General features: G+C 42.2%; 1 protein-coding gene across 10 annotated transcripts in view; it reads right to left on the bottom strand.

The window, feature by feature from the left end:
- atm (ATM serine/threonine kinase) overlaps window positions 1-15,944 on the bottom strand; it is a 179,380-nt gene that overhangs the window by 127,398 nt on the left and 36,038 nt on the right. For 9 of the 10 annotated variants that reach the window (XM_059964267.1, XM_059964266.1, XM_059964268.1 and 6 more), the window contains 5 exons: window positions 15,210-15,335; window positions 12,021-12,146; window positions 7,002-7,094; window positions 4,854-5,022; window positions 3,331-3,530 (listed from right to left, as the gene is read on the bottom strand). In XM_059964267.1, the coding sequence (XP_059820250.1) occupies window positions 3,331-3,530; window positions 4,854-5,022; window positions 7,002-7,094; window positions 12,021-12,146; window positions 15,210-15,335 (714 nt within the window). The remainder of the gene's footprint in view (window positions 1-3,330; window positions 3,531-4,853; window positions 5,023-7,001; window positions 7,095-12,020; window positions 12,147-15,209; window positions 15,336-15,944) is intronic. The other variant, XM_059964269.1, reaches the window with a different exon arrangement.

The raw sequence follows: 15,944 nt of genomic DNA on the forward strand, positions 1-15,944 counted from the left end.
CCCAGCCCTGAGACATCAAGTGAGGTCATCTGATTCCAAGCATTTGGTTTATTGATCATTACAGAATGACTCTCTGGTGCTTTTCCCAACCATGATTCCCCTCTCTCCACCACTCTTAGTCCACAACAGAGATGCATATGAGAATTAGGTTGATCATCACTCATGTCATTGAAATTTGTTCTATTTTGTAGCAGCAGTGCAATACATAAAATTACTGCAGTACTGTGCAAAGGTCTTAGGCACCCTAGCTATATATATGTGCCTAAGACTTTTGCACAGAAGTAATGGAGAACAAAGACACGGCAGATGCACTCAATATTTTGCATTAGTCTTTACAATGGAAGACACCAGCAGTATGCCAGAAATTTGAGTGTCAGAGGTAGAAGTGAATGTACTGTATTTGCTTTTGGATACTGAACCATTGAACACAACCTCATTTTATTTGCGCTACTTATTTAGCGTATGTATATATTATGTATTGCTGTGTACTGCTGCCGTAAAAAGAACAAATTTCACAACATATGCCAGCGATGTTAAACCTGATTCTGATTTTACCAAGAAGGTGGTGCTTGGGAATCTGAACGGTCTATAGGTAGGTAAGTCAGCTAGTCCAGATGGAGTGCACCCCGTCATTCTCAAAGAGGTAGCTGAAGACATTATAGAGGCATTAGTAGTGATCTTTCAAGAGTTACGAAATACTGGAATGGTTCTGGACGTCTGGAAAATCACAAATGTCATTACTCTGTTAAGAAGGAAGGGAGGCAAAAGGCATGAAATTATAGATGAGTTAGCCTGACTTTAGTAGTAAGGAAAATGTTGGAGTTCATGATTAAAGATGATGTTTCAGGGAATGTGATAAAATAATAATGTGATAAAATCAAGATGGTTTCCTTATTGGGAAATCTTGCCTGACAAATATGTTGGAATTCTGAGGAAATAAAAGGCAGGATGGACAAAGGAGAGTCAGTGGATGTTCTTTACTTGGATTTTCAGAAGGTTTTGACAAGATGCCACACATGAGGTTGCTAAACAAGATAAGAGCCCATGGTATTACAGGAAAGATACTAGCATGAATAGAAGACTGGCTGACTGGCAGGAGGCAAAGAGTGGGATGGGAATAAAGGAGGCCTTTCTTGGTTGTCTGCCAGTGACTAGTTGTGTTCTGCAGAGATCAGTGTTGGAACCACTTCTTTTCGTGTTATACGTCAATGATTTTGATAATGAAATAAATGGCTTTGTGCCCTGTTTGTGGATGATAGGAAGATAGTGTTGAGGAAGCAGGGAATCTGCAGAAGGATTTAGACAAATTAGGAGAGTGGGCAAAATGATGGTGATCGGAATATAGTACAGGGAGGTCTATGGTCATGCGGTTTGGTAGCAGGAATAAAGGCAGAGAGTATCTTCTAAATGGGGAGAAAGTTCAGAAATCTGAGTTGTAAAGGAACTTGGAAGTCCTTGTACAAGCACCTTCTCCTTAGCAATCCTAAAGGTTAACTTGCAGGTTGAGTGAGTGGTAAGGAAAGCAAATACAATATTAGCATTCACTTTGAGAATATAAAAGCATGAATGTAATGCTGAAGTTTTATAAGGGATGGGTCAAACTGCATTTGGAGAATTGTGAGCTGTTTTGGACCCTTATCAAAGAAAGGATGAGCTGGCATTGAAGAGGATCCAGAGAAGGTTCATGAGAATGAAAGGGTTAACATATGAGGAGTGTTTGATGGCTCTGGGCCTGTATTCACGGGAGTTTAGAAGAATGGGGAGGGGGAAATATCATTGAAACATATTGTATATTGAAAAGCCTAGACAGAGTGGATGTGGAAAGGATGTTTCCAACAGCTTGGGAGACTAGGAGCAGACGGCACAGCCTCAGAATACAAGGACATCTCTTTCGAACAAAGATGAGGAAGAATTTCTTTAGCCAGAGGATGGCAAATCTGTGGAATTCACTGCCAAGGATGGCAGTCATTGGGTATATTTAAAGTGGAAGTTGATTGTTCTTGATTAGTAAGTGCTATGGGGAGAAGGCAGGAGACTGGAGTTGAGAGGGATAATAAACAAGCCATGATTGAATGGTAAAGCAGACTCGATGGGCCAACTGACCTATTTCTGCTCCGATGTCTTCTGGAAAGGAAAGAATGTTGTCAGTGTGATGCAATGAACTGCAGAATGATAGCCTGATCTTCTGCTTGGCCCAGCATCCAATTTGCAATAATGTTAACAGATTCTGTAACAGCCTGTATTGGCCTCATTCCACACAACTAGAGTATGGATGACTGGATGATGACAACATTGGGGTTCAAAATTTTGTTATGCTAAAACACTGAAGCTGGTGGAGGAGGATCATATGCCCTCAATAAATGCAGGCATCAAAATTCATGTGCTTATTGGAACATGAAAGGAAGAAAGAACAGGTTCAAATAAATTCTTCTCCTATCAGTAAAAATGGCCCGAACTGTAAAAAATATGCATAACAAAAATTCCAATGGTTAAAAAGAACAGTAATTTGCAAGAGCATCCTGAATCCTTAGGAACATCAATCATTTCTTGAACTTAAATCACTGCTGTTAATATTTATTTAATGTTGTTGTAAGTAAAATATTTGGTTTTTCTATTCAAATTTCAGGATAAGTCCAGTTTATTGGGCACAATTTATACCCACCCGTGCATACTTCCTTATAGGATCTGTTGAACACTTCCCCATGGTGAAAAACACAAAACAAACAGAAAAATTTTGGAATTCAATGACAACAAAATAAAGCCAAAGTGTGATTGTATTACAGAAGCCTGAGGAACGTTATTTGAAGGGCACTGATTTTGTACTAAGTTTGTTTAACAGAATGAGTGTTCAATGTTTAAACTGCGCATCAGTGAAGGTAACTAAAATTTGCCATCAAAATGATAGAAATGAACTCCCACTGACCAATGCCACACAATGATATCAAATGGAGCACGTGCTTCAGTCTCCCTTCATATCACAGGGTGAATGGTACTGTTATTTGTGACCAGAGCAAAATCTGTTCAATCTTTCAACATTTCAGGTTATGGTGATTGTTAGCACAATGCTGGTCTCGATTGCTATACATTATATAGCATTTTTAAAAATTTGTGTCCAATCATAGAAAATTCCTGTGAGTGGGTAGGGTTTGACCCAAATTCCCAATAAGACAACATTTTCCAGAGTAAGCAGTAAATTTAAACTTCGCCCTATTTAAAAAAAAAATATGGAGGTGGAGTTGCACTTATGGGTTAAAATGTCTCAAGAGACTGAGCAAAAAATGCATTTCTACATAAGAAGTACAAAACCAAACATTATATTTCTTCACCCACCATATGCAAGTAGGGAGGTTTCGAAATGTTATCGTCGATGTCCTGAATTAATGATAATAGTTTTCTTCTAACGTCACTAGACCTAAATGAAAGTGTATGTATCTGTCCTGCTGCTGTGCAACAGCAGAGGAATTGGAGAATGTCGAGGAGGAGAAAATCGTGCTTTGTCAAATTATCTTCAGATAAAATGCTCTTTGCCCCTGAAAGAGAATTGAAATTCAATGATAAAAGTGCAGCATAATTGCTCTACTTCAATTATTTAATGAACTGGCAAAGAAGTAAAATTAATGCATCACATATATTAATGTATCAAAATAACTGTCTCAAACTAGTCATTTTCAAGTTCAAATAGTTTTTTTCCTTTAATACATTCATTTTTATTTACTTTAGAACTGTAGTATCAAAAGCTCCCCATATCTTGTTTCTTTATCAAGTGTATTTACTGAGCCTCTGGATTAGACAAATTCTTGAGGCAAAAAGTTCCACAGTTACTCTCTTTCACCACCCCAAATTGCTTTACTACTTCTGGGTCTATAAAGAAGACCAGACCAGTATAATAAGGAAAGCATAATTTATTAGGCAAATATTACCGTTACATATTACCAGATCATTCATAATTGTATACAACTAGCTTCAGTTTTTTTAGGTGTCCGGAATGCACAGCCAGAGGAGGTGGCAGAAGCAGATATGAGCAACATTTAAGAGGCATTTACAGACACTTAAACAGGCAAGAAATAGAGGGATAGCAACTGCATGCAAGCAGCTGGGACTAGTTTAATTTGGCATCATGGTCAGCACAGACTTCATTGGTTGAAGGACCATACTTCTCAGTGGGAAGCAGAACAGTAAAGCTTGGATAGAGGCCTTTAGGCCACGATGTTCTGCTGCTAATTAAGCTAATAAAGCATAATAAACTAATCCCTTCTTCCTGCCCATATTCCTCCATTCTCTGCAATGAAGAGCCCCTTAAACACCTCTATCACACCTGCCTTCACCACCACTCTTGGCAGCTTAGTCCAGGCACCCACCATTCTGTGTAAAAGACATGTCTTGCACCTCTTCTTTGAACTTTCCCCCATCACCTTCAATGCATGCCTTCCACTACCAGATATTCAACCCTGGGAACAAGATGCTGGTTATTTATACCTCTCATAATTTTATTAACTTCTCCCCTCAGCCACTGCTGCTACACAGAAAACAATCTAATTCCCTAATGTTAACTACCTTGCGCCGTAAAACATGCTGTCTAATGCAGGCTCTAACGTGGTAGACTTCTTCCGTACACTTTCCAATGCCTCCACATACTTCCTTTAAGGGAAAGGTACTTTATGTTTTTATGAACTCAAGCTTTCTCTTATTAATCCAGGAACGCAGAAAGCAACTAAACACCTCTGGTCAAGATTAAATAAATAAGCACAATCTTACAACTTCATGGTCTGTTCAGTTCTGGTATATTTATTTAAAATGAGCCACTGGAAAGCTAACTGACTATTATTTAATTTCGAATCCAGAAAATAACATACCTGCTCCAACAGATGAGTCATTGTTTTCAGTATAATCCCCTCCTTCAGGCGTTTGGTTAATATTGACATCAAAGAGGTCTCCCAATCCATGTCCCTCTACTTCCATGAAATCATCCTGAAAATCATCCTTTGCTTCACAAACATCACTTGATTTTCCAGTGTGAGTTGCCTAGAGTGAATACATCATTGTTTACACTGAAAGCTAAGGGTTAGCAAGCAATAAGTAGATGCTACTACCAACTTTAACACTTTTACTGCAAACTATTAATAGTGGCAAACTTCTTAGGAAGTGGAATTGGTAAGAATGGATGCTCTTTCCTCAGGATTATTTTATTTAAATTAATATCATGACACAGTAGACATGATGTCTTTATAGTTATGGTTGCACACGAAATAGAAACACTATGCACAACTAGATGTTTTTAAGTCACTGCCCACTGCAGTGCAATCTACGAAAGCTGTGAAAAATTAAGCTGAAATTATTTTTTTCCAACCCTAGGATAAGATGAATCATACTGGAGGAAAACATGGCCGATGCAGTTAACAGGGACACCTGCAGAAGCAACATCTTTGTGTTGAAGCATCTTTATATGAAACATAAACTAATCTTTTCTTATGTCAGTTGGTGATAAACAAGTCGTTCCACTGTTTACATTTTTGTTAAAGAGCTCCTTATTAAATTGCTATTTTACCAGCTAATATTAGAAATTACCAGAAGTAGCCACGTAATTCCTTAGTAATAAATGGAAGAGGAGAAATGAACTCATCCTTGGTTATGTCTTTCATCAGCCACCATAAGTCCAGAAATTGGTTCCCCACTTTATTTTGTTATGAATGACAATGAAAATAATTCTAACTCTGTGCTTCAAATCTACTTGAAGTCCCTCATCTAACTGATCACGTGATAGAAGATTTCAACTTCTGTCAAAATATAACTATAGATACAATGGGCTAAATGGGATAATTGTAACTGATTATGAATTTTAAAAAAATGTTCATGAAAGAATATGAAAGGAATGAAAACCATCTGACACTAATGATTTACATAACTATTGGAAGGACATATTTACTACCATTTCCTCAATTTGGAATATAGATTTACAACCTCATTTTATTACTGCAATTTTTGGCATACCAAATGAAGATGGTAATCAGTTTTCCCCTTCAATCAGACGAATGATTGCTTTTGTAACATTAATGGCCAGAAGGTCTATATTACAAAACTGGAAAGAAGTAAATCCTCCTACCACGTTCCAGTGGTTTTCTCAAACTATTTCTTATCTGAGCCTGGAAAAAATTAGAAGCACTATTTTTGACTCATCAATTAAATTTGAAGAAACTTGGAGACCGTTCATTCGACATTTTCATATGAATTAATTTGGCCTTTTCCAGACCTTCTTTCTGCTTATTCATGTTCAGGTATGGAGTTCTGGAGTTTTTTGACACTATCATATACTTGTAAACTATTATTATTGCCCATGTTAGTTTAGTTTAGTGTTTTTTTTCTTAATATATATTTTTTTCACATATTTTCAAATTTTTTCTTCTTTTAACGGTTATTTTTGTTTTTTTTCATATATAATCATATGGACTTGATTGATTAAGGTAATTTCTTCTGTTGTTGTTTAATAGGATATTGTTATCTTATTATTAATGCGACTTCAAGTCTATTGTATACATAATTTACTCATTATTTTGTTATGTTTTTTTATATGTATATATGAAACTCAATAAAAAGATTGAAAAAGAAAGAAAAGACACTAATGATATGTGCAATGCTGTTTACAATAACAGATTAAGGGTCTCAGCAGTCAAAATATCGACTGCTCATTCCTCTCCATAGGTGCTACCTGAGTAGCTGAGTTCATCCCAGCACTCTGTGTGTTTTCCTGTAAAATTCCATCAACAGAATCTGTTGTATTTACATAAGATCCTGGGTCCAGATCAAGGGTCTTGGCCCAAAGTGTCATCTACTTATGCTGCCTGACCTACTGAGTTCCTCCCAGCATTTTGTGTGTTTTTCTGGATTTCCAGCATCTGTAGAATCTTTTGTGTTTATATTTACAAAATTGCATTGTTCTTATACAAGCAGCGAGGCTCTCAAAAAATTTGTCTTTCACCCTCAAGAACTTTCAGTTAATTTCTTACCAGTTGTTTGCAAACTTGCACAAGGTCATTCATAAATCTTGCTGGGAATAGTTGAAGGAAGAGAACAGATGAGCTTTTTCTTGGCCAGTGCTGCTAAAATGATTTAAGAAACGTTCACTTTAGAGATAGAATTTTTATAGCCCATTTTGGAAACATTTTAAGATGGACAATAACATTGTAAGATCACTCCCAAAGACAGAATGCATGTTAAAACTAAAAACATGGCCAAATTAGAACATTCACATGAAAATTTTCAGCTTTAAAATGCCTGAAGTGATCATTGTAAATCAAAATGCTAGGAATAAATGAAACCGTGCATAACAACGAAAGTGAGAAGTAGCATTAATAAAGCACTCAATGTGCATTTCAGACATACTCCAAGTCCTTCACCAAAAATTAATTTGCTTAGAATGGAGTGACTCTCATATATTAAGCAAAACCGACTGTCACAATAAGATCTCATTGACAGCAACAGAACCAATTAATCAGTAAACTTATTTCTAACTGAGGAAAGAACAGTAGCAAGAATTCCAAGAGTATCTTGCTCTTTTGTTTGTAATGAAATGTAATATTTTATATCAAACTGAAGCATATGTACACATATACAGAACTTAGTAACTTTTCACAAGGGGTGGCACTTTGTGGTGACCCACTTTCTGCGCAGGCGAACCGGCTCACAAATAGCCAGCGCGCGGGGAGAGACTTTGGTAATGCACCTCTGATGTCATTTCCGCCCAGAGAGGGCGGGCACTAGGGATTAAATGCCAGTGCCACAAAGTTTGAATAAACTAGTCTCGAAACGACTTATCGACTGTGTGTCGTTGTCTCCAGCTCTGTATGTATGTAGTACATCGCAAAATTGGTTACCCCGATGGTCCAAATGGGAATTGGACCAAAGATGACCGTCTCTTCATCTGTTCACGCAGTTTCGCTACAACTGCCGACTTTCTGGATGCTGCGACCACGCGTGTGGTTTAGCCGAGCAGAAGCCCAGTTCCAGATTCGGCAGATATCCTCTGATCCCACGCATTACTACCACGTGGTGAGCACCCTTGACCAGGAGATGGCTGCCCAGGTTGCGGATTTCATACAGTTGCCCCCAGAAGAAGGCAAATATGAAGCATTCAAGCGCTGCTCATTGGGACCTTTGGTCTCTCATGGCGAGCAGGGTGCCCGCCTACTTCACCTGGACAGTCTGGGAGACAGACTACTGTCGGCATTGATGAACGAGATGCTGGCCCTGGCTGACGGACACAAGCCCTGCCTCATGTTCGAGCAAGCGTTCCTAGAGCAACTGCCCGAGGACATACATCTGCTGCTGGCCGACGCAGATTTCAGCGACCCCTGGAAGGTGGCGGCCTGGGCAGACGTGCTGTGGAAAGCCAATTAGGAGAGCATGGCGTCCGTGGCCACACGCCCAACAGCAGACCAGATCAGGCCTGGCAGGGGGGGCGCACACAACACAAAGGCAGGAGTGAGGAGGACAGTGAACAGTGGTGTTTCTACCACCAGCGGTGGGACACAGAAGCCCGCTGTTGCCACCCGCCCTGCAAAGGCCAGGGCCAGTTGCCGCTAATGACTATGGCGGCTGACCACCAGGACAGCCTCTTGTACGTCTGGGACAAAGTTGGGACGCCGCTTCTTAGTCGACACTGGAGTGGAAATCAGCGTCTTGCCCCTGACGGGGTACAACACCCGCAACAGGAAGCCAGGACCCACCCTGAGGGCTGCAAACGGCAGCGTGATATGGACCTACGGCACCTGCACAGTGCAGCTGCCGTTTGGCGCCAGCCGGTTCACATGGGACTTCACACTGGCCGCCGTGGCCCAACCACTCCTGGGGGCAGACCTCTTGCGAGCTCACAGCCTGCTGGTCGACTTGCAAGGGAAAAGACTGGTACGTGCTGAGACCTTCCAGACGTTCTCCCTGGGTGAAGCCAAGTTGCTGGCCCCACACCTGGACTCCATCACACTGTCGGACAACAAATTCACCAGAATCCTGGCGGACTTTCCATTGATTCTGGCACCGCAGTTCACAGCAGCCATGCCCAGACACAGGGTACAGCACCACATCCCGACCCAGGGACCACCCCTCCACGCCCACGCACGAAGGCTCCCCCTGGAAAAGCTCCACCTGGCGAAGGAGGAGTTCAAGAGGATGGAGGAATTGGGGATCGTACGGAGGTCCGACAGCCCATGGGCCTCCCCCGTGCACATGGTGCCCAAAGCAGCCAGGGGTTGGAGAGCATGTGATGACTACTGCAGACTGAACGAGGCTACAACTCCAGACCGCTACACCATGCCGCACATACAGTACTTAGCAGCAAACCTGCACGGGGCAAGAATCTTTTCCAAAGTAGACCTCGTCCAGGGATACCATCAAATCCCAGTGCACCCTGAGGACATCCCCAAAACAGCATTCATTACCCTGTTCAGCCTGTTCGAGTTCCTCCGAATGCCGATCGGCCTGAAGAATGCTGCACAGATGTTTCAGCGGCTAATGGATGCGGTGGGAAGCGACCTGGACTTTGCGTTCATCTGTTTGGACAACATCCTTATAGCCAGCAGTAGTCGTCAGGAGCATCTGTCCCACCTCCGCCAGCTCTACTCCCGCCTGAGTGACTTCGGCCTCACGATCAACCCGGCCAAATGCCAGTTCGGTCTCGATACCATCAACTTCCTGGGCCATAGGATTACCAAAGACGGGGCAACACCTCTGCCTGCCAAGGTAGATGCGATCCGCCACTTTGCCCGGCCCAACACGATCAAAGGCCTGCAGGAGTTGGTTGGTATGGTGAACTACTACCACCGTTCCCTCCCCTCAGCAGCTCGTATCATGCGCCCTTTGTACACCCTGATGTCGGGTAAAGGCAAGGACGTTACTTGGGATGAGGAGGCCGTGGCCGCTTTCGTTAAAGCCAAGCAAGCCTTGGCAGATGCCGCAATGCTGGTGAAACCCAGAACGGACGTTCCGACTGCCCTCACAGTGGACGCATCCAACACAGCAGTCAGTGGGGTGCTGGAGCAACTCATCGAGGGGTGCTGGCAACCCCTGGCGTTCTTCAGCAAGCACCTACGACCACCCGAACTCAAGTACAGTGCTTTCGACCGGGAGCTGTTGGCACTGTATCTGGCAATCTGACATTTCAGGTACTTCTTAGAAGGCAGGCCGTTCACCGCGATCACAGACCACAAACCGTTGACCTTCACGTTCACGAAAGTGTCCGACCCCTGGTCGGCTCGCCAGCAGCGACATTTGTCCTACATCTCCGAGTACACAACGGACATCCAGCATGTCTTGGGAAAGGATAACATTGTGGCGGACGCACTCTCCAGACCAGCTGTCCAGGCCATGTCCCTGGGGGTGGACTATGCAGCACTGGCGGAGGCGCAGCAGGCAGATGACAAGACGCCCAGCCACAGGACTGCAGTCTCGGGTTTGCAGCTGCGGGACTTTCTCATAGGCCCAGATGAGAGGACCCTTCTGTGCGACGTGGCTACCGGCCAACCTCACCCCATCGTCCCAGCAGCCTGGAGGCGGTGAGTTTTCGACTCCATACACGGTTTGGTGCACCCATCTATCAGGACAACCGTCCGGCTGGTCTCCAGCAAGTTCGCGTGGCACGGACTTCGCAAGCAGGTCAGTGAATGGGCCAGAACGTGCGCGCAGTGCCAAACAGCCAAGGTGCAGCAACATACTAAAGCCCCGCAGCAGTTCAAACCCACCCACCGGAGGTTCGACCACATTCATGTGGATATCGTGGGCCCCCTACCAGTGTCCCGAGGAGCGCGGTACCTCCTAACTATGGTAGACCAGTTCACGAGGTGGCCAGAGGCGGTCCCGCTCACCGACACATCTGCCGATTCCTGCGCCCGAGCACGGATTGCAACCTGGGTAGCACGCTTCGGGGTACCAGCCCACATTACCTCCGACAGAGGCGCCCAGTTCACCTCCAGCCTGTGGTCGGCTGTGGCCAGCCTGTTGGGAACGCAGCTACACCACACAACTGCCTACCACCCACAGTCGAACGGAATAGTGGAACGCTTCCACTGTCACTTGAAGTCAGCTCTCATGGCCCGCCTGAGAGGACCTAACTGGGTGGACGAACTTCCCTGGGTCCTGCTTGGAATTCACACAGCGCCCAAAGAGGATCTGCATGCCTTGTTGGCCGAGTTGGTGTACGGCGCATCCCTGGCCGTCCCAGGAGAGTTCATACAAGTCCCAAGAGGGTAAGAGGAAGAACCTGCAGCAGTCCTGGACAGACTACACGAAAGGCTCGGCCACCTGGCCCCCGTACCGACTTCACAGCATGGATGAACCCTGACCCATGTACCCAAAGACCTGCAGATTTGTGTTTGTACGAAGGGGCGGACACCGGGCACCGCTACAGCAGCTGTACGAGGGGCCATTCAAGGTGATCAACAACAACGGGTCCACATACATTCTGGACATTGGAGGGAAAGTGGAGATTTTCACGGTGGACCGACTCAAACCAGCCCATGTGGACCTGGCACAGCTGGTTGAGGTTCAGGCACCACGGCACAGAGGCAGACCTCCCAAACAGAGGCTGATCCAGACTGTGGACAGTGGGGTGTGTATCGCGGTTCTGGGGTGGGGGGTGTTATGTGGCGACCCACTTTCTGCGCAGGCGAACTGGCTCACAAATAGCCAGCGCGCAGGGAGAGACTTTGGTAATACACCTCTGATGCCATTTCCCGGAGAGGGTGGGCACTAGGGATTAAATGCCAGTGCCGCGAAGTTTGAATAAACTAGTCTCGGAACGACTTACCGACTGTGTGTCGTCGTCACTGGCTCTGTATGTATGTAGTACATCACTACAACTTTTCAATTTGTTCACTTGAATCTTAAGGTGAGACTTCAGCCTAGGACTTCTGATTCATTAACTAGTGAAGTACAATTAGCCCTTAATTAGCCTATATGTGGCTGTGATGTTTTAATGAGGCTGAATATATTAGCATAATACATTTGTAGACAATCAACTGAGCAGAGCAGAATACCTTAACATGAGAGTGTAGACATTTTGTGCATACATTAACCAGCGTTTTCACAGAGCTGAGTTTTATCTCTTCATTAAGATCATTTCTGCTGGTAGAAATGTGCTCACCAGCATCCAGCATTAAGGACTAAAAAAGAGAGCAAAATGTTATCTCAATTTATACCACAATTTGCATATGTAAACAAAAAATTTGCATCAAAAATACATGCTGGGATTGAATTTATTGAATTCTGTTGCACCAGCTGTAAATCCCATGTGCAGTATGCTTAGCCAGACCTTTGTGCACTAATAATTTTGCCCAAATGAGTAAAGACTAGTTTTTGTCTAGCCTAAGCATTCCTGCTAGAACCTGAACCAAAAAAAAATAAAAGATTTGGCTGGATTCCAAGTTACCAAACCCAGAACCTTCTGGCTGTTACAAAACAGCAATCAGAAATACCCAGCATAATCCTTGAATATTTTCTAAGAATTTCTTTAGCTGGTATATAGTGAGCCAAATAGAGAAAGGACTTTGTTTTAAGAAATGAAGCTGGGCATGTGATAGAATTATCAGTGAAACAGAATTTTTGTTATAGTAATACTAGCATAGTTGATTTAGTATCTGCAAAAGGACGGATATAAATGTGGAATAATGCTAAAGCAAAAGTAGAGTGGAAATAGCTATTTGAAGTTAAATCTCTGTCAGAACAATGGAGGTGGGGCAGGTGGGCGGGCTTAAGAAAAATATGCAAATAAAGAGTAATAGGGTTAGTGAGGAAAGTTGCAGGGCTGTTAAGGACCATAAAGATAAACTACGTATGGATGCAGAGATTTTTTTATTTAAATTTTTTGCCATCTTCTTCAGAAAACTGATTGATGATGCCAGTGTCGTATTTAAGACAAACATAAACACGTGTGAAACTCTATGAGATAAACAGAGTAAAGCTCTCATCAAGCAAATACAAGAAGAAAGGAAACTGTAGGGAGACTGACCACAATTTTACAATCATCCCTGGCTTCAGCATTGTGCAATATAATTGGAGGACATCTAATACTTGACCTTTATTTAAAGAAAGACAGAGATAGTAGTATAATTATAGGAAAGGTGGTTGAACTTTAATGGTGGGCATTGATTAGATCCATTCAAAAGACCAGTAAAACCTTCATTTAAGAAAGACAGAAATTAACAAAGGAAAGAATAGACATTAAGGGAAGGTGATGTGTAATTAACTTAATTAAATTCTTTGATATTAAAAAAAAGAATTCATGTCATGATATGTGTATGTGTCTCTTACATACACATTTCTTCAAATGTTATAAAATGGACTGGAGGTGGGGCTAACTTGATTCATACTGTCAAGCTACATTAGGAAGTCACATCAAGGAGTCCACATTCCAGGCCAGATGTCTTTTTGACTGCTGATTCTGTTATTACCAATCACCAAACTGATCAGTACCATTAGAAAAATAGAAACATAGAAAACCTACAGCACAATACAGGCCCTTCGGCCCACAAAGCTGTGCCGACCATTTCCTTACCTTAGAAATTACCTAAGGTTACCCATAGACCTCTATTTTTTAAAACTTCATGTACCTGTCCAGGAGCCTCTTAAAAGACCCTGTCGTATCCGCCTCCACCATTGTTGTCAGCAGCCCATTCCATGCACTCACCACTCTGCGTAAAAAATTTACCCCTGACATCTCCTCTGTACCTACTTCCAAGCACCTTAAAACTGTGCCTTCTTGTGCTAGCCATTCCAGCCCTGGGAAAAAGCCACTGACTATCTACATCATCAATGCCTCTCATCATATTATACACATCTATCAGGTCACCACTCATCCTCCATCGCTCCACACCTATGCTCTGTCCAGCAGAGAAAGCAGAATCTCCCAGTGGCCGTACATTTTAATTCCACGTCCCATTCCCATTCTGATATGCCTATCCATGGCCTCCTCTACTGTCAAGATGAGGCCACAATCAGGTTGGAGGAACAACACCTTATATTCCGTCTGGGTAGCCTCCAACCTGATGGCATGAACCTTGATTTCTCTAACTTCCGTTAATTCCTCTCCTCCCCTTCTTACCCCATCCCTTATTTATTTATTCCCCCCCCTTCTCCCCTTTTTTTTTTCTCTCTCTGCCCATCACTCCTTGCCTGTTCTCAATCTCCCTTTGGTGCTCCCCTCCCCCTTTCTTTCTCCCTAGGCCTCCCGTCCCATGATCCTTTCCCTTCTCCAGCTCTGTTTCCCTTTTGCCTATCACCTTTCCAGCTCTTAGCTTCACCCCACTCCCTCCTGTCTTCTCCTATCACTTCGGATTTCCCCTTCCCACTCCTACTTTCAAATCTCTTACTATCTTTCCTTTCAGTTAGTCCTGACGAAGGGTCTTGGCCCGAAACGTCAACGGTACTTCTTCCTATAGATGCTGCCTGGCCTGCTGTGTTCCACCAGCATTTTGAATGTGTAGACCATCAGTTATGCACAATGTGAATAACACACATTGGCTTAAATATATTAATAAGGAATAAACAATGTAGTCCTACACTAGTTGACCATCCTTAATCAGCTTCAACTAAATTAACAACTTACTGTAGGATAACTTCTATATCATTCCATTTTCTAGCTCATTCTTGAGTTACTAAGCTTTAATTCAACTGAAGTAACTGTGAGAAAAAAAGTAGTAGCAATAACTCAAGGTAGGTAACATAAATGAAACATACTGAACTTTGTCAGAAATATCTCCATGGCTATATTTTCATCTCCAAGATCAATAAAAATGGGACATAAAAATCATTTAGTTTTGCTTTTTAAAAATATATTTACAAGGTGTAATAGGGTTGGCAAATAAAATTTCAGATGTCTAACCTCGCTCATTAGTGAGCATTGCATTATTTAGTCTCAATGGGATCCTGAACATTTATAATGTTAGTGTACAAGAGTGAACCACTTCATACACAAGCCAATCTTTGGCAGTTGGTAAGCACCTACTCAAATCCAAATCCTACAGCTAAGAGTACTTATGTCACTGTACCAAGTCAACCACATAGTTCATTCTGATACAGTAATTTAATATACTTTTCTTACAGAAGGTCTAACAATGGAAAGCTGATCATAAACATTCCCCAATATTATTTACAGGAGAGTCTGAATTTTAGTTATCAGATTTAAGTAACTGGCTCTTTAGCATGCCATTTAGCATCTAATTATTTACCTTTGCCTTCTGAAATAGGGCCAATGCACATGCATTATCCTCACTGGTAACACCAATATCACAGTAACATCGGAGCACTCCAATAATAATGTCTGCACAGCGAACTTTGCATTCTGGTGGAAGCACCTGAAAATTGTGAACAGAATATTGGCATTGTCAGTTGTATGCAGATTTTTACTGCAGTCTAAAGTAACAAGCACTCTGCACACTTGATGAGAATTACTACTTGGGATATATATGCAATAAGAAAACACTGTCTAGATTTAGTTTAAATACTCAATAGGGTCCATTCACTGTTGCTACAATTCACCGTCAAACAACTATTTAAAAATCCTTTTTAACACTTCATTTTAAGTGTAATAATAGTATTTTGTAGTTTTCCTACACGACAATAATTTAGTTGTGGTTTTACATAAGAATTTTCTAAATGAAGTTTTATACTAGAGTTTATTCTATAATAAAACTGTATCTGGTATATATCTTTTTATCAGAAGCAGATGTTTTATATTTGTTAATCTCTGCTGTAAAATTAACACTCTCTGTGTCACTTGGAAGTAAAGGTCCATGTTAAGTTGCTGAGACCACACGATGTTTACCAAATCAAAAGAGAAAATAAATTATTTGACATTTCATTTGGATGGGAAACAACTACACTCACCAATACATAACAAAAAGACATGTATTCTTGGTCAGTGGTAGTATTTGCATGTTTGCATCAAATGGATAAGGGAACAT

The sequence above is a fragment of the Hypanus sabinus genome, chromosome 3 (genome assembly GCF_030144855.1).
Source record: "Hypanus sabinus isolate sHypSab1 chromosome 3, sHypSab1.hap1, whole genome shotgun sequence".
NCBI classification, from domain to species: Eukaryota; Metazoa; Chordata; class Chondrichthyes; order Myliobatiformes; family Dasyatidae; genus Hypanus; species Hypanus sabinus.